Below are 26684 nucleotides of genomic sequence, written 5' to 3'. Positions count from 1 at the left end.
AAGTAAAATCATTTAAAAGTTCTTGTAAAATCTTTACAGTCAGAACTTGTGAATTTGCTGACTCATATCCTCCTTCCTTAATGGCAGCCATATTTCAGTTTTAACTTTATATTTATTCAGCTATCGGATCAGTAAGTCCAATTATTTTCCACACACTTTAACAAAAGGTCCATACCATAGTCTTTTCCTTTCCACTTCCACTTTAAATCTTTTTCTTTTTCTTCTCTATATAATCCAATACCTTTAACAATGTTGCAGGCATTAACAAGCACTTTCCCTTTTTGAGTGGAGTTAAAGCTTTTATACTTGCATGTTCTGCTCTCCTGATTCTGCTCTGCCAGCATCCAGATTCAAAGTATCTTTAAATCTCAAGGAAGAAATCTTTAAATCTTTAATCTTTTGCTGCTGGTGTGGTCGCCCCATTCTGCCTGAGGCAGATACGTCCCGGATCCGGAGCACTGAAGGGCTTCCAGGGAGCTCTCACCCTGCAACCCCCAGGCTTAAAAAAAAAGAAAGCCTGGGGATCTAGGGGAGCTCTACCCAAACCCTTCTGCTCTTCTCTCCCCCTTTTCCCCCGGGGGAGAGTTTTGAGCCGCTAGATAGCTGTTTTTCGCTGTTCTAGCGGCTAACGAAATCTCGGGGCTGGAGCTCCAAAAGGAGCTGCCATTGGCGTTCGCAGCACCACAGGAAGTCTTTCTGATTTCTAATTCAAGGTAGTTTGATTTTTCCTCCAAACACAAAGGTCATTTTTAGATATAAAAAGTACTGAGTCTTTTTACATACCAAATGGCCCAGCCTTTGCCTTAAGAATATTCAACCTTGGTATTGAAAATACCAAAAAAACCAGACAGCTAGTCAGGCAGGGAACAGGCAAGCAGAGAGCGGGAGTGAGAGAGAGAGGGGGAGGGAGGGAGAGAGAGAGAGAGAGAGAAGCCTGTCACCCTAGTTTATCTCAGATCTTCGAATCTAAAAGGGGACCACAATCTATCAGCAAAACATCAAATTTATGAATTAGATTTGCTATTTAGTTCTGATCATCTTGTATGAAGTATAATGAAACCACTGAAATTTCATTCAAGCTTTCAGAGCTTTAAACAGAAGCTCTGCATAGGGGAACATATCAATAAATAAGAATTTAATAATGATGCTTGGAATGATTGACAGTAATGAACAGAAGGCTTGGGAACAGAAGTTGTAAGATGACTACAGAAAACAATTCCGATAATCAAAATACTTTTTGTTTTTCAGGTATTTTTCCTTAAAGCTTGTACCTGATGATATTTATAAGAATTGTGGGGTGAAACTGTATTAAGGACCATAAGCTTCCATTCTTAGCACAAAAACCCCACTTAAAAGGCTGATCAGACTGAACTCTTTTTCATTTTTGAAAGGGGAGAGCAAGATACAAGAGCAAGAAAAACGACAAAAGTTTGTGTCGTTTATAAAATGAGATGTTTTTAAACTACATGAAATGGCAAACAAGAAGAATAATTTTCCTGTTCAACAAAGACTGCAATGGATATACAGATTCTATACACCTCCTGTTAAGTGGGATTGAAAGCCTACTAAAATTATATTCTAGAATTGAATGTTTTGTTCTCTTAGCTTTCTTTTTTACTTCTCTATGTATCTGTTGATTGTTGACTTGTCTGAATAGCAGATTTACCAGAATTTTCTTGCACTTTGGGGTTTAACTTGGTCGAGCATGCTGACCAGGGGTGGGTTCTAAAATTTTTTACTACCGGTTCTGTGGGCGTGGCTTATTTTGTGGGCACGGCTTGGTGGGGGGTAATGTGACTGGGTGGGCGTGGTCAACTTTTTTTTTTTTTTTTACTTTTAAAAGCATTTTTTCTACAACCTTAAGAGATTGCAGAAAAAAATGCTTTTAAAAGCCTCTGATGATCAGGCAACTCAGCTGGGATCGCCAGAGGCTTTTAAAGGCATTTTCAGTCGAAGAGGTTGTAGAAAACATGCTTTTAAAAGCCTCTGATGATCCCAGCTCAGCCACGCGATCATCAGAGGCTTTTTTTTTTTTACTTTTAAAAGCATTTTTTGGCCGAAGAGGTTGTAGAAAAAATGTTTTCAAAAGTAAAAAAAAAAAATGCCTCTGATGAGGTGGGCGGGATAAGCGACCGGGCCGGGGACCGGTTCGGGCGCATGGCCAGCCAATGTTATTACAGGTTCTCCGAACTACTACAAATTTTTACTACCGGTGCGAACCAGGGGCAACCCACCACTGATGCTGACCGTTTCCCCATTCAAATTATGGTCGAGTCTATCCGTGTGTTATGTGATTAAGGAGTTTTATGGTGTCATCTCTCTGCTAGTTGGTGTTCATGGATGTGGTGTGCTGGTCTTCTGCTGTCTCACCTACCTACTGGCTGATACAGTCCTTACCCTGTATATTGTAGATCACACCTCTTTTTTTTTTCTTTTTCTTTTTGGGTCTTTTGGTTTATTCATTTATTTATTTTAGAGAATGCTTATAATCCAGAGGTGAAATGCTCCCGGTTTGGACCAGATTGCCCGATCCAGTAGCGATGGCGGCGAGTGGTTCGGAGAATCAGTAGCAAAAATCCCTGGCCCCCACATGCCCAGCTGAGCCATGCGATCATCTGAGGCTTTTTTTTAAATTTATTTTTAAAAGCATTTTTTCTACAACCTCTTTGGCAGAAAAAATGTAAGTAAAAAAAGTAAAAAAGTTTTTTAAAAAAGCCTCTAATGATCGCGCGGCTCAGCTGGGATTGTCAGAGGCTTTTAAAAACATTTTCTCTACAACCTCTTCAGCTGAAGAGGATGTAGAAAAAATGGTTTTAAAAATTAAAAATAGAAAAAAGTTGGCCATGCTCACTCAGTTACATTACACCACCCCCTCACCAAGCCACACTCACAGAACCGGTAGTAACACATTTTACATTTCACCACTGTTATAATCACCTATTCACTCACAGTGAGTCTAGGTGGCTTACAGATGAATAAACAATGTATTAAAAAATAATAATAAATAAAGTAATAAAATAGTAACCGCCCACCCCCTTCAGCCACTACACACACATACACACACACACACACACACACACACACCCTTCAGCCAGTACATGCAATAAATCAGCCATTTAAAGGGCTCCATCCCATTCTGCATTCCCCAAACCTGCTGATGAAACCACACCTTCAGTTCCTTACAAAAGAGTTTCAGAGTGGGGGCCAGTCTAATTTCTGGAAGGATAATATTCCAGAGGGAGAGAGCCACTATGGAGAAGGCCCTTTTTCTAGGTCCCATCAGATGTACATTCTTAGAGGACACGACCTGCAAGATTCTTTTCCTCCACACTCTAATGGGTCAGCTGGATGTTATCGGCAAGAGACGGTCACTCAGATAACCTGGTCCCAAGCATGAAGGGCTTTAAAGGTGACAACCAGCACCTTGAATTGCACCTTGAGGCAAATTGGCTAACAATGCAGCTCCCATGGGAGATGTGACACGTGCATATAGAGGTCTGCACATGTGGGCCACTTCATTTTGAATCAACTGGAGCTTCCGGATGCTTTTCAAGGGCAGCCCCATGAGGAGCGCATTGCAATAGTCAAGACAAGTGACTAAGGCATGAGTGATAGTGAATAGGGATTGTTGGGGCAGGAAAGGGTCCTTCTAGCCACAACTGCCACCTGCTCTTTGAGCAGGAGTCGTCTCAAATCCAGGAGAACCCCCAGATTATGCATTGTTGTGTTTGGGGCAGTGCCACCTCCTCCTAGACCTAGACCATAGATGGCAACTGTCCATTGACCAAAGAGCCCCAAACTTAGAGTCACATGATCTTGTCAGAATTCAATTTCAATCTGTTTCTCCCCATCCAGCTCCTAACAGCCTCCAGGTACTGTTCGAAGGAGATCATACCATCACTTTATCAATCCCCCAACAAAAGTCAATCATGCTCTGGTTACTGTTGGAAAAGGGTTCTTTTCTTTGTAGTCCATAAATTGAATTTAAACTGTTGCGGAAAACGAGATCAAGGCAGATGTTGAGTCTAGTATTATTAATTACTAGTTGATCCAGCCCCAGATTAGTTACAGCATAGTATAGGGTTGCACGTATCAGTTCAGTTATACATTTGTTTAGGGTCCAATTAATAAGAGGTAGCTTGAGGTCACCAAGAAAGGTAAGAGGGTGTGGGCAGGAGGCTGCCCATGTTAGTAGTGAAGTTAACTTGTTCGCATGTACGATGTCATAATCGGGGGCTCTGTAACATAGTAAGAAGCGAAATGTGGTATTTAAAGAAAGCTCGCAGACCATGGTCTCAGGAAGAGGGAGTTCCTGTATTTTCTGCAAAGTGTGACGAAATGGTATCTGGGTACACTGATGACACTGACAGCTTATATTTCCTATCGGGTGAAAATCTAAACAACCTTTTATTTAAAACAGAGCAATCATAGTAGAATTGATGAGAAAAATTGTAACTGAATAACCCAGAGGACAATGCTGGAGATATCCTTCTCCAATAGTCACTGAGTGGCTTCACAATACTGAATGTCAATAATAATTTCATCAATAATCTTACTAGGGTGCAGTTAGAGAAGGGCAGGGGTGAAATCCGAATTTTTTTCCTACCGGTTCTGTGTTCATGGCTTGGTGGGCATGGCAGAGGAAGGATATTGCAAAATCTCCATTCCCTCCCCTCCTGGGGGAAGAATATTGCAAAATCTCCATTCTCACCCCACTCTGGCACCAGCCAGAGGTGGCATTTGCCAAGTTCTCCAAACTACTCAAAATTTCCGCTACTGGTTCTCCAGAACCTGTTAGAACCTGCTGGATTTCACCCATGGAGAAGGGTCATTGTGCAATGGTCTTGAGCAGCCAAAATTAATTATAATTGACAAGGCTTCTCAATCTTCCTTTTACACTCAAGGTACTATTGGCACAGCTGTCTATTGGTCAAAGTATCTGAAGCACATATGCTTCATTTTCAAGCCTATCCTGCAGAGTGCTCTTAAGAGGCCCACTGATGGTCACTGCAGGTCGATGCACAGCCAGACTCAATCAAATGGTTTCAGATGATTCTAAAGTTCATTATGAGCTCACTCAAGTGTTAATAAAAGTATTTATCTGGCTACAGGGTAACCTGTTATTCATTGTATGTTTAGCAGATGTTTCAGTCAATGGCTTTATGGGGACAGGAACAAATGTCCTTCAGTTTTTGGAAAGAAAGGCTCTGACTTTCAGCAAGAAAGACAACAGGTTTAATATATTATGGTGACTGGCTAGACTAATTCTTAGTGAGAATAAAAATATTCTAGCAGAAAATGAAGTAATAAAACTGCATTTGGGTTTTAATTGTGCTTTCTTGCTACTACAACATCCTGCATGTTGCTAGGAAGTAGGAAGCATCACACTCCTAAATTTGAAATTGGACTCTTAAACTACAAAATGAAAACAATTTTAATTTAATACATTAAATAAAATTAAATTAAATTCCAGATGCCTTCCCCCCCCCCCAAATGCACTGTTAATTCCTGTGATTAAGCAAGAATGAGTTACACTGGTGTTCCTCGGCTTTTGACTTCATAGCATAGACTCTTCCTTGAAAATCTCAGCCCATCCTTGAACCAGATAATTGTGAAACAAAGGGCGCAGAGTATTCTAGCAACAGCTGAGGTTTTCATATTAGATTTAGACTGTACCATTAGTGGAAGTGGCCCATTCTATCCTATCTCCATAGCCTCTATTTCTGCAGTCTGGAGAGGACCATCCAACATCACAGTGACAGTGTTTGAGAGTGTTACAAACTCCCCGATTGTGGCACATTGTGACATTACAGTCATATTTCAAAATGGACACATGGAGGCAACTACCCTCAATACACATCATGTTATTGCCACAAGGAGTACCATCCCTCACTACTCCAATATCATTTACCTTCATCCCAGTGTGGTAGTCAGTGCCCCAGCATTGACTAATTACAGTGGAAGTATGAATTATTGTACTGTGATCCTCCAAAGAAGGTAAAAATCTTTTTTTTTTAAATTAGCAGAAAAATGGGCTAGTCTTTTTATATATCTGAATAATCCTTTTGGAGAGCATTCCTGTCATGCCCCAGAATAGATAAGTGGTAAAATGGGAGTCGAAAGTAGCACGGCACATCTTTCCCTCTTGGAATCTGTAGAAATGTTAAGATTGTAACACCACCAAATTCCATATATTAAAAGTTTAGATAGGGCAGCCATAGCAGTGGTGAAAATCTAATTTTTTTTGGCCACCGGTTCTGTGGGCGTGGCTTGGTGGGTGTGGCTTGTTGGTGGTCATGTGACTGGGTGGGCATGGCCAACTGTTTGTTTGTTTTTTTACTTTTTAAAGTATTTTTAAGTAGTAAAAAATGCTTTAAAAAGTAAAAAGTGTTTCCGATGATCAGCACCTGACCAGCCTGACTCCGCTCGCGAAGCCAGACCCAACACCTTCTAGCCCCAAAGATTACCTGCCTTTCCACCTTGGCCCCCAGTCTGGGAGATGACGGGGGGGAGAGAGAGAGGGAAACAAAGCACTCGGCTGCTCCCCCTTTTCATTCAACCTGAGCTTCCTGCTGCAGATTTTCACGCCTTACTTCATGAGCCGGGGATCGTTGCCCTAATCTTCTTCTTCCTGCTTCTCTCTGTCTTCCAAATGGAAAAACATCAGGAGCAAGTGCAAAAAGAAGTGCACACTTGCTCCTGACATTTTTTCATTTGGAGGAAGCGCGGTGTGTGTGTGTGTGTGTGTGTGTGTGTGTGTGTGTGTGTGTGTGACTTTGCTCCTGGTCTTTCACAGCAGCCCATGCTATAACATTAAAACAGAAAGGAATCGTCTTCTGGGTCCCTTATTTTCATTTCATTTACTTAGTGTGACATGTTTTGGATATGACAACAATTTAAAAATACATGAGTAGAGTATAATGCAGTTAAGGACTGGCAATTAAACCTAGTAGTATTGGGATCGTGGTCACCACAGAGTCACAATGTAGCTTTTCAAAAAGAAAAACCACAAGGTGAGTAACATAGCAATGGATCAAGGAAGAAACAGATCTTTATGCAAGAATATCTGTTGCATTCAGAGCTGATTCACTGGTGGACTTTCTTCTTTATTAATAGTCCAGATCTCTGATGAACATAAGAATCATTGGCCAGCCTTGGAAGCAAAAGGGAAGGATTGCCATTAAGGTGGAGAAAGGAGAGAGAGCCACACTGGGGTTGTCCTCATTTTGTGTGGTGAATTTTTTGGAATAACCTATCTAGGGCAAGTGTCCTATTGGTGTCCTGAAAAGAAAAGAAGAAGGAAAGAAGAAGCAACATGGCTCCATTTCTTTGTTGAGGTACCATTAAAAATTGACCGATTCTTCCTTCTGGGTGGGACCCTTCTACAGGGGAGCAGCAAGGGAGTGAGTCTATGAGAGTTTGTTTATATGAATATGTTGTGCTCTCTCTCTCACCTCCTCCTCCCTCCCCCCTCCCTCCCTCCCCCCCCCTTTCAATGTATGTTTGTTTCTGTGGCTGTGTTTTGCACTGTGTGAGGAAGTGGTAATTGGGTACACAGATGACACTGATTGCTAATGGTTCCAGTGGGGTGAAAACCTAAAGAACATTTTATTTTGAACGGATCAAACATAATAAAAATGATGAGAAAAGTTACAAGTGAATAACACACAGAGCTACATTGAATAAGTCTTTCTCAAATTGTCACTGAATCACTTCAGAATACTGGATGCCCATAATAATTTCATCAATAATCGTACCAGAGCAAAGTTAGAGAAGGGTCAGTGTGCGGTGCTCTATTTACAGCCAAAATTATCTATAACCAACAATACCTGTTAATCTTTCTTTGACATCCAATGTACTGTTGATATAGCCAGTTACTAGTTGAGGTATCTTCAGTTCAGATGCTTACTTTTCAAGGCTGTCCCAGAGACTTACAGTATTTTTCATTACAAATCAGAGATTTACTCAACTCATTCTCACAGAACTTATTTTGCATAGATTGGATGGATTCTTCCCCTTTAAACAAGCCATATTTTTCAAAAGTGTCTGGGACACACCTTTAAAATATTGAAATTTGAAATCTCTTTGTTTTCCAAATTGACTGTTAATCCCTTTGCATATACTGGATGCATTGTGGACTCTTAGCAAGGGTAAGTTACACTGGGGTTCCTTCATTTTTTTAAATTTTGTGACATGGATTCTTGCCTGAAATTTTCCAAATCGGATTCTTAGTTGATCCTTGAACCAGATAGTAAGGCCAGCAGAAAAAATTGTAAAACAAAAAGCACAGAGTATTGCAGCTACAGCTGAGGTTTTCATATTAGCTTTAGACTGTGCTGTAACTGACGGTGGCCCACTGTCTATGCTACCTCCATAGCCTGTATTTCTGCAGTCTGGAGGGGCCCATCCTACATCACAGTGACAGTGTTTGAGAGTATTACAAATTCCCCGATTGTGGCACATTGTGACATTACAGTTGTATTTCAGAATGGACACATTGAGACAACTACCCTCAATGCACAACATGTTATTGCCACAAGGAGTACCATCCCTCACTGATCCAATATCATTTACCTTCATCCCAGTGTGGTAGTCAGTGCCCCAGCATTGATTAACTCTGATGGAAGTTTGAATTATTGTAGTGTGATCCTCCAAAGAAGGAATTTGTGTATTTTCACACTGGATACGGCCACACAGGCTATCCCCAGTATCACATTTCTTGTAAATTCCATGTTTAAGGCCACAGTTGCCAAAGCGATCACCTTTATTATTCACTTCTATGAAGCAAACTTCAGAAGCGACTGTTGCTCCACTACCAAATATCATTTTGCACTGCATATCATGAGTCGTGCAGTTCCCATGATAACAATACACGCCATCATTGCACACTGCGCCATCTTGCACATGCATATCTTCTGGACAGTGCTCTGAGGTCCCATTGCAATATTCAGGGAGATCACAACTGCTAATCTTCTCTCTGCAAACAGTTCCATGTTGACGATATTGGCAGTTAGCACAGCACAGTCCAAAGGCACAAACAGCCGCAGGACGCAACATACAATTAGCTTGACAGCAGGGATCTGCCTTGCATTGTGTTTTTGACCCACAGTCGCACTGCTCTCCCTTTTCCACTCTTTTGTTACCACAGGATTCAAATTTAAATGTTGTGTTAGTATCTGGTGGGACAAATAAACACCTAGTGTTTCTACGGCGGAAATAATCCTTGTAACTACAGTTACTAAATTTATCAGTCTCTGCTGCATAGGGTGCCATAATGCATTCACTCTTTCCACAATGACAATATCCTTCATCATGTTCCATTCCAAGAACGTGTCCCAGTTCATGGGCAAATATTTCAGAAATCAAAAACAAACTGGAAATTCTATATGATTCGATAGCACTTGCCCAGTGACTGCTACATATAGTTCCAATATAAGCAAGTCCTACTGTTATTCCAAAATGCTTATATGCAAATAAGTGAGCGACATCATTTTTTAAAATTTTAAGCAGATGGTTTCTTCTCCAAATATTAAACAATGAAAGTGTGCTACCTGCTACAGAGGTAATGTTTATAGGGTTGTTTTGTGACCAGATCATTAAGCCGGTTATTGACAGATGAACAGAAAGTGAATCGTAGAATGAATTTGCAGTGTGGACAATATCTAGAACTCGCATCGTAATTAAAGATTCATTTCTGAGAAACTGCAAATATAGTTCATAATCAATCACAACTGCTACCTTAACATATCTGGTATGTGGCCACCAGGATTTTCCAAAAACGTCTTTGTTTCCAAGATTCTGTGTTTCAGGAATTATGTCTTGTTGATGACTCTGTTGTTCCGCTCCTACTCCACAAGCCATTCGGAGAGCCCCTTCCTCTACTTCTAACCGAAACACCACGTGTTGAAAGGTAGAAGATTCCTGGACTGGTTCAATTTCATAGGTCTTATTTTCCATTTGCAGGAGACCTCTCAGTCCTCCTGAACATGTACTGAGGGTGACTCGAGAAGAGGACTTTCTCTGTATAAATCCATGGTAGAAACAATCATTTTTGATAAAAGGATGATCCACCTGGAGATCTCCTGCTGTGTCATAGGTGAAGACAGGAAAGACCTTTGGGGTGAAGTTCTTTCTTTGCCTGAGGAACACCACCTGGGGATTTCCTTCAATGTGCAGGAGGTAGCTCAGATTCTGGGGTTCTTCTTGGTCATACTTGGGAGACAGCTTTCTCGGGATGATGACGTCGTAAGAGGCATATCTGAAGCCCTGAGGAGGTGCCTGTCTACAATCTGCATTTTGGATGATCTTCAGCAATATCATACTCAACAATGCCACACAGGCACTCATTTTCACAGAATGTGGGTAGGAACTGACCCTATTCTAGAAAACAAATCCGAATATGGATGGGCACATGGGAATTGAGTGTATTTGTGTGTGAGAGAGACAGAGATGTTCAGACAGGCTTAAACGTTTGAAAATGAGAGTTCTATACATAGCAACAGAAAATGCAATAGATTTTGGATGCGGAGTTTAAAGAATCAAATATAGAATACAAAAGCATAGCAATATTTATGAAATGTTATTATGATGACTCATTATTTAATTGATGTCGATTAGTTCAAGTGAAATAGCCTATCATACTAGGAGAGATGTGGCTCCGTTCCTCCGTTCACAAAGGACACTTTTAGGTAGAAAAAATATAGAAACCTTTTACGTGTCAAATGGCCCAGCCTTTGCATTAGAATTTTCAAGCCTATTGAATTGAGTAGACAGAGAGACAGGCAGGCAGGCAGGCAGAGACAGGCAGGCAGGCAGAGAGAGGGAGGGAGGGAGGGAGGGGGAGAGAGAGGGGGGAGGGGGAGAGAGAGAGAGAAGTATGTCAGTCTAGCTAATCTCAGATCTTCAAATCTAAGGGGGGGCCACAATCTACCAGCACAGCACAGTCCAAAGGCACAAAAAGCAGCAGGGCACAACATACAATGAGCTTGACAGCAGGGATCTGACTTGCATTGTGCTTCTGACCCACAGTCACACTGCTCTTCCTTTCCACTCTTTTGTTACCACAAGATTCAAATGTAAATGTTGTGTTAGTGTCTGGTGGGACAAATAAACAGTCAGTGTTTCTATAGTGGAAATAATCCTTGTAACTACAGTTATTAAATTTATCAGTCTCTACTGCATTGGGTGCCATAATGCATTCACTGTTTTCACAAGGACAAAATTGCCCATCATACTGCATTCCAAGAACGTGTCCCAGTTCATGGGTAAATATGACAGACATATAAACCAAACTGGGAGTTCTACAGGATTCCCTTTATGGTGGAGAATGGGGAGGGAGCAGGGGTGAAATGCTCCCGGTTCGGACCGGCTCGGGCGAGTAGGTAGCGATGATGGCCGGTGGTTCGGAGAACCGGTAGCAAAGGCAGCTGGAGGCTCCACCCACCCGCCCCATTCCCCGGACTCGGAGAATGCACCATTCCCGGACTCCTACTGCTCACCTTTCTCCCGCGGCTGGCTGTCAGGGAAGGCAAACAACTGAAAGGTAGCGGAGTCCCTCACTCTCCTTCTTGAATGAGCCGCTCTGGTCCACGCACCAGCTGCGCAAGCACACATCATTTATTTAATTCAGCTGCAGGTTGGGTGTGCGCTTGCATAGCCGGCGTGTGCACCAGAGCAGTTCGTTCAAGAAGGAGAGTGAGCGACTCCGCTACCTTTTGGGCACTTGCCTTCCCTGACAGCCAGCCGTGGGAGAAAGGTGAGCAGTAGGAGTCCGGGAATGGGGCAGGTGGGCGAAGCCACATGGCGAAGAGCGAGCAGGCAGCGGCTCTGCGGCAAGGCCGGAGTTGCAGAATGGGGCATTCTCCGACTCCTACTGCTCACCTGTCTCCCGCGGCTGGCTGTCAGGGAAGGCAAGCGCCTGAAAGGTACCAGAGTCGCTCCACATGCCGGCTGCGCAAGTGCACATCCAACCTGCCACTGAATTAAATAAACTGTGCGCTTGCGTAGCCGGCGCGTGGACCAGAGCGGCTCATTCAAGAAGGAGAGTGAGTGACTCCTGTACGTTTCGGGCGCTTGCCTTCCCTGACAGCCAGCTGTGGGAGAAAGGTGAGTCCCGGGAATGGGGCGGGTGGGCGGAGCCACGGGAGAAAGAAATTTAAAAAGTTTTCCTACCGGGTTCTGTGGGCGTGGCTTGTTGGAAGGAGGTCTTGTGACTGAGTGGGCGTGGCTGTGAGTGACATCGAGTTGGCCACACCCACTCAGTCACAGGACACCCCACCACCAAGCCACGCCCACAGAACTGATAGGGAAAAATTTTAGATTTCACTCCTGGGAGGGAGCCACACTGGGGCTGTCCTCATGACTCTTTGTCCGGTGAGTTTGAGTACGTTTTTTGAATAACTATCTAGGGGAGGTGCCCTACAGGTATCCTGAGAAGGGAGGAAGAAGAAAGGAAGAATCAACATGACTTTCTTTGTCGCGGTACCATTAAAACTTGATTGATTCTTGGTTCTGGGTAAGAGCCAAAAGACGACTTGGTGGTAAATGAATGAAGGGAACCCTCTACCAGATTAAGAGCAGCAGGAGAGGGAGCCTACGAGAGTCGGTTTATATGAAGGTGTTGTTCTCTTTGTCTGTCTGTCTGTCTCTCTCTCTCTCTCTCTGCATGTGTGTGTGTGTTTTGCAGTGTGTGAGGAAGTGGTAGATGGGTACACTGATGACACTGAGACCTACTGTTTCCAGTGGGGTGAAAACCTAAACAACCTTTTATTTAAAACCGATCAATCATAGTAGAACTGATGAGAACAGTTGTAACTGAATAACACAGGACCATGATGGAAATGTCTTTCTCCAATAGTCATTGAGTGGCTTCACAATACTGTACATCCATAATAAGTTCATCATTAATCTTAACAGGGCAGAATTAGAGAAGGGTCGGTGTGCAGTGCTGTGTTGGCAGCCCATATTCTCTATCATCAACAATGCCTCTTGATCTTTCTTTGACATCCAATCTACTGTTGGTATAGCTGGCTATTGCTTGAGGTATCTTCAGTTCAGATGCTTCCTTTTCAAGCCTATCCTGGGGAGTTATTTTTCATTACAAATCAGAGATTTACTCAACTCATTGTCACAGAATGTATCACAAGGTTTCTTCACCTTCAAAGAAGCCAAAATTTTCAAAAGGAAATGTGTCGGGAAGACATCTTTAAAACATTGAAATTTCAAATTTCTTTGTTTTTCAATTTGTCTATTAATTCCTGTCCTTATACTGGATGTGTTGTTCATTCTTAAAAAGGGTGAGTTACACTGGTGTTCCTTCATCATTTACTTTTATAGCATGGACTCTTCCCTGAAATTTTCCAAATAGGTTTCTCAGTCTATCTTTGAACCAGATAATAAGGCCAGTAGAAACAATTATAAGACAAAAAGCACAGAATATTCCAGCTACAACTGAGATTTTCATATAACCTTTAGCCTGTACTGAAACTGTAACTGGCCCACTGTCTATGCTACCTCCATAGCCTTTATTTCTACAGTCTGGAGGGGCCCATCCAACATCACAGTGACAGTGTTTGAGAGTGTTACAAATTCCCCGATTGTGGCACATTGTGACATTACAGTCATATTTCAGAATGGACACATTGAGACAACTACCCTCAATGCACAACATGTTATCGCCACAAGGAGTACCATCTCTCACTGCTCCAATATCATTTACCTTCATCCCAGAGTGATAGTCAGTGCCCCAACATTGATTAACTCCAGTGGAAGTTTGAATTATTGTAGTGTGATCTTCCAAAGAAGGCATTTGAATATTTTCACACTGGATACGGCCACACAGGCTATCCCCAGTATCACATTTCTTGTAAATTCCATGTTTATGGCCACAGTTGCCAAAGCGATCACCTTTATTATTCACTTCTATGAAGCAAACTTCAGAAGCGACTGTTGCTCCACTACCAAATACCATTTTGCACTGCATATCATGAGTCGTGCAGTTCCCATGATAACAATATACGCCCTCATTGCACAGGGCGCCATCTTGCACATGCATATCTTTTGGACAGTGCTCTGAAGTCCCATTGCAATATTCAGGGAGATCACAACTGCTAATCTTCTCTCTGCAAACAGTTCCACATTGACGATATTGGCAGTTAGCACAGCACAGTCCAAAGTCACAAACAGCCGCAGGACGCAACATACAATTAGCTTGACAGCAGGGATTTGCCTTGCATTGTGTTTCTGACCCACAGTCACACTGCTCTCCATTTTCCACTCTTTTGTTACCACACGATTCAAATTTAAATGTTGTGTTAGTGTCTGGTGGGACAAATAAACACCTGGTGTTTCTATAGTGGAAATAATCCTTATAACTGCAGTTACTAAATTTATCAGTCTCTGCTGCATAGGGTGCCATAATGCATTCACTCTTTCCACAATGACAATATCCTTCATCATGTCCCATTCCAAGAGTGTGACCCAGTTCATGGGCAAATATTTCAGAAATCAAAAACAAACTGGAAGTTCTATATGATTCGATAGCACTTGCCCAGTGACTGCTACATATAGTTCCAACATAAGCAAGTCCTACTATTTTTCCAAAATGCTTATATGCAAATAAGTGAGCGACATCATTTTTTAAAATTTTAAGCAGATGGTTTCTTCTCCAAATATTAAACAATGAAAGTGTGCTACTTGCTACAGAGGTAATGTTTATGGGGTTGTTTTGTGACCAGATCATTAAGCCTGTTATTGACAGATGAACAGAAAGTGGGTTATAGAATGAATTTGCAGTGTGGACAATATCTAGAACTCGCATCGTAATTAAAGATTCATTTCTGTGAAACTGCAAATATCGCTCATGATCAATCACAATTGCTACCTTAACATATCTCGTATGTGGCCACCAGGATTTTCCAAAAATATTTTTGTTTCCAAGATTCTGTGTTTCAGGAATTATGTACTGTTGATGGCTGTGCTCTTCCTCTCCTACTCCACAAGCCATTCGGAGAGCCCCTTCCTCTACTTCTAACAGAAACACCACGTGTTGAAAGGTAGAAGATTCCTGGACTGGTTCAATTTCATAGGTCTTATTTTCCATTTGCAGGAGACCTCTCAGTCCTCCTGAACATGTACTGAGGGTGACTCGAGAAGAGGACTTACTCTGTATAAATCCATGGTAGAAACAGTCATTTTTGATAAAAGGATGATCCACCTGGAGATCTCCTGCTGTATCATAGGTGAAGACAGGAAAGGCCTTTGGGATGAAGTTCCTTCTTTGCCTGAGGAACACCACCTGGGGATTTCCTTCAATGTGCAGGAGGTAGCTCACATGCTGGGGTTCTTCTTGGCCATACTTGGGCGACAGCTTCCTCGGGATGATGACGTTGTAAGAGGCATATCTGAAGCCCTGAGGAGGTGCCTGTCTACAATCTGCATTTTGGATGATCTTCAGCAATATCATACTCAACAATGCCACACAGGCATTCATTTTCACAGAATGTGGGTAGGAACTGACCCTATTCAAGAAAACAAATCCGAATATGGATGGGCACATGGGAATTGAGTGTATTTGTGTGTGAGAGAGACAGAGATGTTCAGACAGGCTTAAACATTTGAAAATGAGGATTCTGTACATAGCAACAGAAAATGCAATAGATTTTGGAATGTAGGCGGAGTTTAAAGAATCAAATATAGAATACAAAAGCATAGCAATATTTATGAAATGTTATTATGATGACTCTGTCAGATGTAAATGCCTTATTCTCTAATGTGTAAATAGTATATGAACAGGGTATCAGGGGTTAATTTATTCTTCACTTCTTAATGTATTCATAGTTCACCACTCCCATGTCTAGCTCCACCCATTGTATATATAAGGAGCTGTTTGCCCCTTTTTCCTCGCTTCTATCTGTGAATATTCAGTGAATATAGAATGCCTATTGTAAATAAAAGGAGATATATTTAAACCTTTAACTCTTGCTAAATTTATTGAGTCTGATCCTGAAAATATTGCAACAAGTTGGTAGCAGAGGATGGTTAATTGACTCAATAAAAACTTAAAAATGTCTAAGAAAGATAGGCCCAACACCAGGGCATACAGCAAAGAAATGGAAACAGAACAAGAAATAATCAACGAATCCACAAACGCGATTTCGAGAGAATCCGAAGAATACACCACTGAAGACGAAGAAATAATAGATGAAAATGATGACCAGGAGGAAATCGAAATAAAGAATAACGAACTCAGGTCAGAGATATTAAAACTATTGAAGAGCCAGAAGAATGATGAAAGCCTCATCGCGAACCTCCAAGATATGCTGAAGAACAGCGGAGCAGCGAGAGAGAAGCACATCACTAATGAAAAATCAAAAGACCCAAAAATAGTGAGTGATATGACTGCAGAAAAAATTATTGTGAAGAAGAAAAACGGTGATCCCGCGCGAAATTTTGAATGGCAGCCATCTTGGTTTCAACAGACCTCCAGGGTGAGCGAAGCAGAGCCAATCAGAAAACTCAATTCAAAATTTCTGGCGCGAAAAACATTATCAGACAACGAAAACGAAAAAGAAGATTCAAACACCTCAGAAGAATCAGAATCAGAAAGTGAAGGTGATTCAACAAACAATCAAATAAAATCAGCAATGAAAACGCTTTTTGCTGCATTTGGGCCAAAATTAAAAATTACTAAAAAGCTAACGAAGAAGCGAGCGAGCAAGCCAATGCCTCAAGACCTGCCCGCTCCCATCCTGACTACGAGAGCGTCGACACCCGAACCCAGAGAGCCCTGCCGATACCGCCCCACGCCACAGACCGAAGCAAGCACCAACGCCCTCAAAAGAAGAGGAAGAGCAGCCGCCATCGTCAGGACTCCCAAAATCGAGCCAGAGACCGATTCGTCTGAGGAGGAGCAGAGCGAGCGAGCCGCAACGAGGAGAACCTCTCACGACGACTTCAAGGAAGAAATGGACAACGCGCATGCGCAAGACTACGCAGACGGTCCGGGAAGACATGAATTGACGAGGAGACCGTGCAGGCTCGTTGCGAGCATCCCCACGCCGTTTTGTAACTTTCTGCATTTACGAGACCACGGACTACCTCAGGTTGTAAGTAATGGACCTAATAATGTCGGAAATTTACCCTGTGACTTCCCAAAGCTAAGGATAGATGGCATTAATTTGCAAGAATGGTATCAGCAGCTCCAGGTTGTCTTTATGAAGGAAAACTTAATGTTTTTTATCACTAGTCCCCCAAAAAGACCTTGGACTCTAAAAATAGACTGTTTACACCATAGAGCATTTTTCTTATTAATATCTAGTGTATCTCCTGCAATGTATCACAGCATTAAGCAAAATCTGACTGTTTCAGAAATTATTCAATGCATGTTCAATTTGTTTCATAGTGACAGTGTAGCTACCACCACAAGGATGTCTAAAGATTTCTTTTCATCTAGGATAAAACCAGGGGTTTCCATAATTGAGCACTTAATATCTTTAAACAAAATAAGAGCTGAGCTGCATTTAAGGGGGGAGGTGATTTCAGACCAAACAATGAAAAGTGTTATTATCAACTCACTTGATCCATCATGGGACAATTATATGTCACATTTAGACACAATCAATCTAGGATACTTATCCATAGAAAGCCTATCCAATAAATTAATAGCAGAAGACAATTCAAGAAGGAATCGTTCTAACAATCACATAGAACACAAACCATATAGGAAAGTAGCTTTCCAAGAAAAATATAATGAAACATTTAAATGTCACAACTGTGGATCCAGGGAACACAATAGAAGAGATTGCCCCAAAATTTCAAAAGAAAGACATAGGTCAGAATATAGAAACAAATACAATTATAGACAGTCTTCCATGGAAAGACATAGATATAGAAGCCCACCAAATTACAAAGAGAATAGAGGGGGCAGAGATAATTCAAAGGATAGAAAATCTGGTTCACTGAATGGATTAAATAAACAAGACATTACTAACATACAGCAGAATGAGAACAATAATTGGCTTATTGATTCTGGAGCAACTAATCACACCACTAATAACAAAAATATATTGTCTTCATTTGTAGAAGATAAATTTGTAATAAAGGTAGCTAACCAAGAAAAGGTTCAAGTATTAGGTAGAGGGAATGTAACCTTGCCTGGTCTAGGAAAAATAGAGGGGGTATTACTAATACCTGAAATACCTCATAACATACTAAGTGCCATAAAACTAAGTAGGGATTCTGATATTAACATTGTCTTTTCTAAAGGAAAAGCGACTTTGGAGAAAAATAAAATAGATATAGGCACTGTGATGATTAAAGGAGGCCTACCTTATCTAATAACAAAGGAAAGATGGTTGCACAACATTGATTCAAATATGGAAGATTGTATTGAAGTAGATGATGGAAACATTAGCAACAGTGACAATGATGAATGTAAAATATCTCATGATCACAAAGATGCACACAATGAAAAAAAACCAAAAATAGGTAAGCCAATTCATGATGAGTGTGCTCACATCTTACATAGGAAGTTAGGACATGCCAGTTTTCCTGTAGTACAAAAAATGACTGAACACGCAGAAGGTGTTAAAATAAAAAATTGTGAAAACTATCTGGAATGCTCAGTATGTAAATCTACAAAACTAAAAACGAGTCCCAGGCCAAGAAAATCTACTAGATCAACCAACAAAATTTTTGATTTAGTACACATGGACTTAGTTGGTCCACTAACTCCATCAATCACTTATAGAAAACGTTACTTCTTGACCATAGTAGACGATTATAGCCGCTATGGATTTGTTTATACATTAAAACACAAAGATGAAACCTTTCAAAAATTTAAAGAATTTTATAAACGCATAGAAACACAACATAATATCAAGATAAAACAAATCATGACAGATAGGGGATGTGAATTCATGTCTAAAGAATTCTCCCAATGGTTAAAGGACAAAGGAATGTTACATTACACGTCTAGTCCATTTTCTGCATTCCAGAACGGGATTGCAGAGAGGAAGAACTCAACATTACAAACCATGATTAGATGCACATTGGAAGATGCTGGCTTAAGCAAACAATTCTGGTCAGAAGCCCTACATTATTCCAATTACACACAGAATAGAACCTGGTCCAGCATTGTAAATAAGACACCATATGAAGTGATGTATAATAGGAAACCAAAATTGACACACATGCACATATTTGGAGTCACTGCAGACGTACACATACCTAAGCAATTAAGAAGAAAGGGAGAAAACGTGTCCAGAAGACTCAGATTTATGGGATATGAGACAGGCACTAAAGGGTACAGATTCATTGATAATAATAACAAATTTATAGTCTCCAGAACAGCTGTGTTCCATGAGCAGGCCAACTGGTCTAAAATACATCTTAATGAAATATTTCCAAGTAACAACAAAGATACAAAATCTCAAGAGAAAGGGACTATAGAAAAGCAAAATATCAACAAATATAAAAACAAAAACAAAACATGGACAAATAGCCAACACAAGATAAAGACAGACACACTAACAAAAAAGGAAGCAAGATATTTGCATGATAACAATAGTAAACCTGAAAAAACAATTAGAAACACCAGAAATCAGATGCCAAATAAATACAAGGATTACATAATGCATATGGATGGTGAGTCAACGACACCCAATACATATGAGGAAGTGTTAAAACTCCCTCGTAAAGAAAAAGAAAAATGGGAATTAGCAATGAAAAAAGAGATGGAAAGCTTACAAGGATTAAATGTATTTACACCTGCAATTGCACCAAAAGATAAAACAATTATTGGTACCAGGTGTATATATAAAATTAAGAACTTAGAGGGAGGCAATACCCTATACAAAGCTAGACTAGTTGTACAAGGTTATGCACAGAAATATCCGGAGGACTATACTGAAACGTATTCCCCCACAGTAAGAACTGAGAGTGTCAAAACAGCTCTAGTGGTAGCATCAGCACTCAATCTCGATGTATTCCAATATGACATACAGACTGCGTATCTACACGCAAAACTAGATAAGGAAATATATGTAAGAGCACCTCACAGTCAATACACAAACAAGAATGAGACTTGGTTGTTAAACAAGAGTTTATACGGGTTAAAACAATCTGGTAAACGATGGTATGATTGTTTAGTAAAAGTACTTAAAACCATGGACTTCAATGCTACCACTGCTGATAACTGTTTCTTTGTCAAAAAGGGTGATAATTACATAGAATTTGTATTGATCTATGTGGATGACATTTTATACATAGGAAAACATAAAGAGAGAAGAGAAACTTTTGTAACTAAGTTAAATGAACATTTCTCATTGAAATCTTTAGGCAAAGTAAACAAATATCTTGGTGTTCAAATTAATAAGACTAAAAGAGGATTCAAACTTACTCAGAGAGATAAGATCATAGAGCTCTTAAACAAATGCAATCTAAGTGATGCCAAACCTTGTGATACTCCTATGCAGACTGACTTTCTAAAAAATGCTGATGAATCATCCCCTGAATTCAAAGATAACACATTTTATAGATCAGTCATAGGTTCACTTCTTTATATATCTAATTGGACAAGACCAGATATCGCTTTACCCCTCAATTTATTATCCAGACATGTCAGCAAGCCAACAATGTACCACTGGGAAGCTGTTAAAAGAATATTAAGATATCTGAAAAGTACACTAGACTTTTGTTTAATGTTGGAACCTAATGATAATAAAGAACCAAAGCTTACATGTTATGCAGATGCGGACTGGGCTGGAGACACCTCATGTAGAAAAAGTACATCTGGTTATGTATTCCTCTTAAATGACTGTCCAGTTTACTGGTACACTGGTAAACAAGAATTAGTGGCCACTTCAACGACAGAAGCGGAATATGTTTGTTTATCTAAAGCTGCAAATAACCTTGTATGGTTTAATGATTTAATTTCAGATGTTTGGAAAAAACCTGCTTTGCCTTTTGTTATGCATGAAGACAATAAAGCAGCTATTGAAATATCTAGATCTGACGCCATTGGACAAAGGTCCAGACACATAGATATAAAATTTAAACATGTGAGACAATTATCTCAGGATTGATTTATTAAAGCAGTGCATTGTGATACTTCTGAACAATTAGCTGACATATTGACAAAGCCTTTACCTTCTAAGCAGCATAAATACTTAACTTCTAAGTTGTATGTTTTGTATTGTCCTGAATCTGAATGTAATTGGTGTTGCATAACGAATCGGCATTTAGAGGGGGATTTGTCAGATGTAAATGCCTTATTCTCTAATGTGTAAATAGTATATGAACAGGGTATCAGGGGTTAATTTATTCTTCACTTCTTAATGTATTCATAGTTCACCACTCCCATGTCTAGCTCCACCCATTGTATATATAAGGAGCTGTTTGCCCCTTTTTCCTCGCTTCTATCTGTGAATATTCAGTGAATATAGAATGCCTATTGTAAATAAAAGGAGATATATTTAAACCTTTAACTCTTGCTAAATTTATTGAGTCTGATCCTGAAAATATTGCAACAGACTCATTATTTAATTGATGTCGATTAGTTCAAGTGAAATAGCCTATCATACTAGGAGAGATGTGGCTCCGTTCCTCCGTTCACAAAGATCACTTTTAGGTAGAAAAAATATAGAAACCTTTTACGTGTCAAATGGCCCAGCCTTTGCATTAGAATTTTCAAGCCTATTGAATTGAGTAGACAGAGAGACAGGCAGGCAGGCAGAGAGAGGGAGGGAGGGAGGGAGGGGGAGAGAGAGGGGGGAGGGGGAGAGAGAAAGAGAAGTATGTCAGTCTAGCTAATCTCAGATCTTCAAATCTAAGGGGGGGCCACAATCTACCAGCGCAGCACAGTCCAAAGGCACAAAAAGCAGCAGGGCGCAACATACAATGAGCTTGACAGCAGGGATCTGACTTGCATTGTGCTTCTGACCCACAGTCACACTGCTCTTCCTTTCCACTCTTTTGTTACCACAAGATTCAAATGTAAATGTTGTGTTAGTGTCTGGTGGGACAAATAAACAGTCAGTGTTTCTATAGTGGAAATAATCCTTGTAACTACAGTTATTAAATTTATCAGTCTCTACTGCATAGGGTGCCATAATGCATTCACTGTTTTCACAAGGACAAAATTGCCCATCATACTGCATTCCAAGAACGTGTCCCAGTTCATGGGTAAATATGACAGACATATAAACCAAACTGGGAGTTCTACAGGATTCCCTTTATGGTGGAGAATGGGGAGGGAGCAGGGGTGAAATGCTCCCGGTTCGGACCGGCTCGGGCGAGTAGGTAGCGATGATGGCCGGTGGTTCGGAGAACCGGTAGCAAAGGCAGCTGGAGGCTCCACCCACCCGCCCCATTCCCCGGACTCGGAGAATGCACCATTCCCGGACTCCTACTGCTCACCTTTCTCCCGCGGCTGGCTGTCAGGGAAGGCAAACAACTGAAAGGTAGCGGAGTCCCTCACTCTCCTTCTTGAATGAGCCGCTCTGGTCCACACACCAGCTGCGCAAGCACACATCATTTATTTAATTCAGCTGCAGGTTGGGTGTGCGCTTGCATAGCCGGCGTGTGCACCAGAGCAGTTCGTTCAAGAAGGAGAGTGAGTGACTCCGCTACCTTTCGGGCACTTGCCTTCCCTGACAGCCAGCCGTGGGAGAAAGGTGAGCAGTAGGAGTCCAGGAATGGGGCAGGTGGGCGAAGCCACATGGCGAAGGGCGAGCAGGCAGCGGCTCTGCGGCAAGGCCGGAGTTGCGGAATGGGGCATTCTCCGACTCCTACTGCTCACCTGTCTCCCGCGGCTGGCTGTCAGGGAAGGCAAGCGCCTGAAAGGTACCAGAGTCGCTCCACATGCCGGCTGCGCAAGTGCACATCCAACCTGCCACTGAATTAAATAAACTGTGCGCTTGCGTAGCCGGCGCGTGGACCAGAGCGGCTCATTCAAGAAGGAGAGTGAGTGACTCCTGTACGTTTCGGGCGCTTGCCTTCCCTGACAGCCAGCTGTGGGAGAAAGGTGAGTCCCGGGAATGGGGCGGGTGGGCGGAGCCGCGGGAGAAAGAAATTTAAAAAGTTTTCCTACCGGGTTCTGTGGGCGTGGCTTGTTGGAAGGAGGTCTTGTGACTGAGTGGGCGTGGCTGTGAGTGACATCGAGTTGGCCACACCCACTCAGTCACAGGACACCCCACCACCAAGCCACGCCCACAGAACTGATAGGGAAAAATTTTAGATTTCACCCCTGGGAGGGAGCCACACTGGGGCTGTCCTCATGACTCTTTGTCCGGTGAGTTTGAGTACGTTTTTTGAATAACTATCTAGGGGAGGTGCCCTACAGGTATCCTGAGAAGGGAGGAAGAAGAAAGGAAGAATCAACATGACTTTCTTTGTCGCGGTACCATTAAAACTTGATTGATTCTTGGTTCTGGGTAAGAGCCAAAAGACGACTTGGTGGTAAATGAATGAAGGGAACCCTCTACCAGATTAAGAGCAGCAGGAGAGGGAGCCTACGAGAGTCGGTTTATATGAAGGTGTTGTTCTCTTTGTCTGTCTGTCTCTCTCTCTCTCTCTCTCTCTCTGCATGTGTGTGTGTGTTTTGCAGTGTGTGAGGAAGTGGTAGATGGGTACACTGATGACACTGAGACCTACTGTTTCCAGTGGGGTGAAAACCTAAACAACCTTTTATTTAAAATCGATCAATCATAGTAGAACTGATGAGAACAGTTGTAACTGAATAACACAGGACCATGATGGAAATGTCTTTCTCCAATAGTCATTGAGTGGCTTCACAATACTGTACATCCATAATAAGTTCATCATTAATCTTAACAGGGCAGAATTAGAGAAGGGTCGGTGTGCAGTGCTGTGTTGGCAGCCCATATTCTCTATCATCAACAATGCCTCTTGATCTTTCTTTGACATCCAATCTACTGTTGGTATAGCTGGCTATTGCTTGAGGTATCTTCAGTTCAGATGCTTCCTTTTCAAGCCTATCCTGGGGAGTTATTTTTCATTACAAATCAGAGATTTACTCAACTCATTCTCACAGAATGTATCACAAGGTTTCTTCACCTTCAAAGAAGCCAAATTTTTCAAAAGGAAATGTGTCGTGAAGACATCTTTAAAACATTGAAATTTCAAATTTCTTTGTTTTTCAATTTGTCTATTAATTCCTGTCCTTATACTGGATGTGTTGTTCATTCTTAACAAGGGTGAGTTATACTGGTGTTCCTTCATCATTTACTTTTGTAGCATGGACTCTTCCCTGAAATTTTCCAAATAGGTTTCTCAGTCTATCTTTGAACCAGATAATAAGGCCAGTAGAAACAATTATGAGACAAAAAGCACAGAATATTCCAGCTACAACTGATATTTTCATATAACCTTTAGCCTGTACTGAAACTGTAACTGGCCCACTGTCTATGCTACCTCCATAGCCTTTATTTCTACAGTCTGGAGGGGCCCATCCAACATCACAGTGACAGTGTTTGAGAGTGTTACATACTCCCCGATTGTGGCACATTGTGACATTACAGTCGTATTTCAAAATGGACACATTGAGACAACTACCCTCAATGCACATCATGTTATTGCCACAAGGAGTACCATCTCTCACTAATCCAATATCATTTACCTTCATCCCAGTGTGGTAGTCAGTGCCCCAGCATTGATTAACTCCGATGGAAGTTTGAATTATTGTAGTGTGATCCTCCAAAGAAGGCATTTGTATATTTTCACACTGGATACGGCCACACAGGCTATCCCCAGTATCACATTTCTTGTAAATTCCATGTTTATGGCCACAGTTGCCAAAGCGATCACCTTTATTATTCACTTCTATGAAGCAAACTTCAGAAGCGACTGTTGCTCCACTACCAAATACCATTTTGCACTGCATATCATGAGTCGTGCAGTTCCCATGATAACAATATACGCCCTCATTGCACAGGGCGCCATCTTGCACATGCATATCTTCTGGACAGTGCTCTGAAGTCCCATTGCAATATTCAGGGAGATCACAACTGCTAATCTTCTCTCTGCAAACAGTTCCACATTGACGATATTGGCAGTTAGCACAGCACAGTCCAAAGTCACAAACAGCCGCAGGACGCAACATACAATTAGCTTGACAGCAGGGATTTGCCTTGCATTGTGTTTCTGACCCACAGTCACACTGCTCTCCATTTTCCACTCTTTTGTTACCACAGGATTCAAATTTAAATGTTGTGTTAGTGTCTGGTGGGACAAATAAACACCTATTGTTTCTATAGTGGAAATAATCCTTATAACTGCAGTTACTAAATTTATCAGTCTCTGCTGCATAGGGTGCCATAATGCATTCACTCTTTCCACAATGACAATATCCTTCATCATGTCCCATTCCAAGAGTGTGACCCAATTCATGGGCAAATATTTCAGAAAACAAAAACAAACTGGAAGTTCTATATGATTCGATAGCACTTGCCCAGTGACTGCTACATATAGTTCCAACAAAGGCCAGGCCTACTATACCTTCACTAAAATGCTTATATGCAAATAAGTGAGCGACATCATTTTTTAAAATTTTAAGCAGATGGTTTCTTCTCCAAAAATTAAACAATGAAAGTGTGCTACCTGCTACAGAGGTAATGTTTATGGGGTTGTTTTGTGACCAGATCACTAAGCCTGTTATTGACAGATGAACAGAAAGTGAATCGTAGAATGAATTTGCAACATGGACAATATCTAGAACTCGCATCGTAATAAAAGATTCATTTCTGTGAAACTGCAAATATCGTTCATGATCAATCACAATTGCTACCTTAACATATCTCGTATGTGGCCACCAGGATTTTCCAAAAATATTTTTGTTTCCAAGATTCTGTGTTTCAGGAATTATGTCCTGTTGATGGCTGTGCTCTTCCTCTCCTACTCCACAAGCCATTCGGAGAGCCCCTTCCTCTACTTCTAACTGAAACACCACGTGTTGAAAGGTAGAAGATTCCTGGACTGGTTCAATTTCATAGGTCTTATTTTCCATTTGCAGGAGACCTCTCAGTCCTCCTGAACATGTACTGAGGGTGACTCGAGAAGAGGACTTACTCTGTATAAATCCATGGTAGAAACAGTCATTTTTGATAAAAGGATGATCCACCTGGAGATCTCCTGCTGTGTCATAGGTGAAGACAGGAAAGGCCTTTGGGATGAAGTTCCTCCTTTGCCTGAGGAACACCACCTGGGGATTTCCTTCAATGTGCAGGAGGTAGCTCACATGTTGGGGTTCTTCTTGGCCATACTTGGGAGACACCTTCCTCGGGATGATGACGTTGTAAGAGGCATATCTGAAGCCCGGAGGAGGTGCCTGTCTAGAATCTGCATTTTGGATGATCTTCAGCAATATCATACTCAACAATGCCACACAGGCATTCATTTTCACAGAATGTGGGTAGGAACTGACCCTATTCTAGAAAACAAATCCGAATATGGATGGGCACATGGGAATTGAGTGTATTTGTGTGTGAGAGAGACAGAGATGTTCAGACAAGTTTAAACATTTGAAAATGAGGATTCTGTACATAGCAACAGAAAATGCAATAGATTTTGGAATGTAGGCGGAGTTTAAAGAATCAAATATAGAATACAAAAGCATAGCAATATTTATGAAATGTTATCATGATGACTCATTATTTAATTGATGTCGA

General features: G+C 41.3%; 3 protein-coding genes across 3 annotated transcripts; all 3 read right to left on the bottom strand.

Annotated features, from left to right (window-relative positions):
- Nucleotides 1-7578: 7578 nt before the first annotated feature.
- LOC148116442 (disintegrin and metalloproteinase domain-containing protein 20-like) lies at nucleotides 7579-10868 on the bottom strand. The gene has a single exon (XM_087891303.1). It carries the CDS (start codon nucleotides 10345-10347, stop codon nucleotides 7966-7968), a length of 2382 nt encoding a protein of 793 aa, XP_087747429.1. The 5' UTR covers nucleotides 10348-10868; the 3' UTR covers nucleotides 7579-7965.
- A 1866-nt stretch (nucleotides 10869-12734) lies between these two features.
- LOC132710613 (disintegrin and metalloproteinase domain-containing protein 20-like) lies at nucleotides 12735-15626 on the bottom strand. Its single transcript, XM_087876130.1, has one exon. The coding sequence runs from the start codon at nucleotides 15554-15556 to the stop codon at nucleotides 13301-13303; it is 2256 nt and encodes a 751-aa protein (XP_087732256.1). The 5' UTR covers nucleotides 15557-15626; the 3' UTR covers nucleotides 12735-13300.
- An 8028-nt stretch (nucleotides 15627-23654) lies between these two features.
- Nucleotides 23655-26432, bottom strand: LOC148116441 (disintegrin and metalloproteinase domain-containing protein 20-like). Its single transcript, XM_087876125.1, has one exon. It carries the CDS (start codon nucleotides 26411-26413, stop codon nucleotides 24221-24223), a length of 2193 nt encoding a protein of 730 aa, XP_087732251.1. The 5' UTR covers nucleotides 26414-26432; the 3' UTR covers nucleotides 23655-24220.
- Nucleotides 26433-26684: the final 252 nt, after the last annotated feature.

This window comes from Pantherophis guttatus, chromosome 1, assembly GCF_059756535.1.
Source record: "Pantherophis guttatus breed Tessera chromosome 1, ASM5975653v1, whole genome shotgun sequence".
Lineage (NCBI taxonomy): Eukaryota > Metazoa > Chordata > Lepidosauria > Squamata > Colubridae > Pantherophis > Pantherophis guttatus.
The sequence above is the reverse complement of the archived record's forward strand: the minus strand, read 5'-3'. Positions and strand labels throughout refer to the sequence as shown.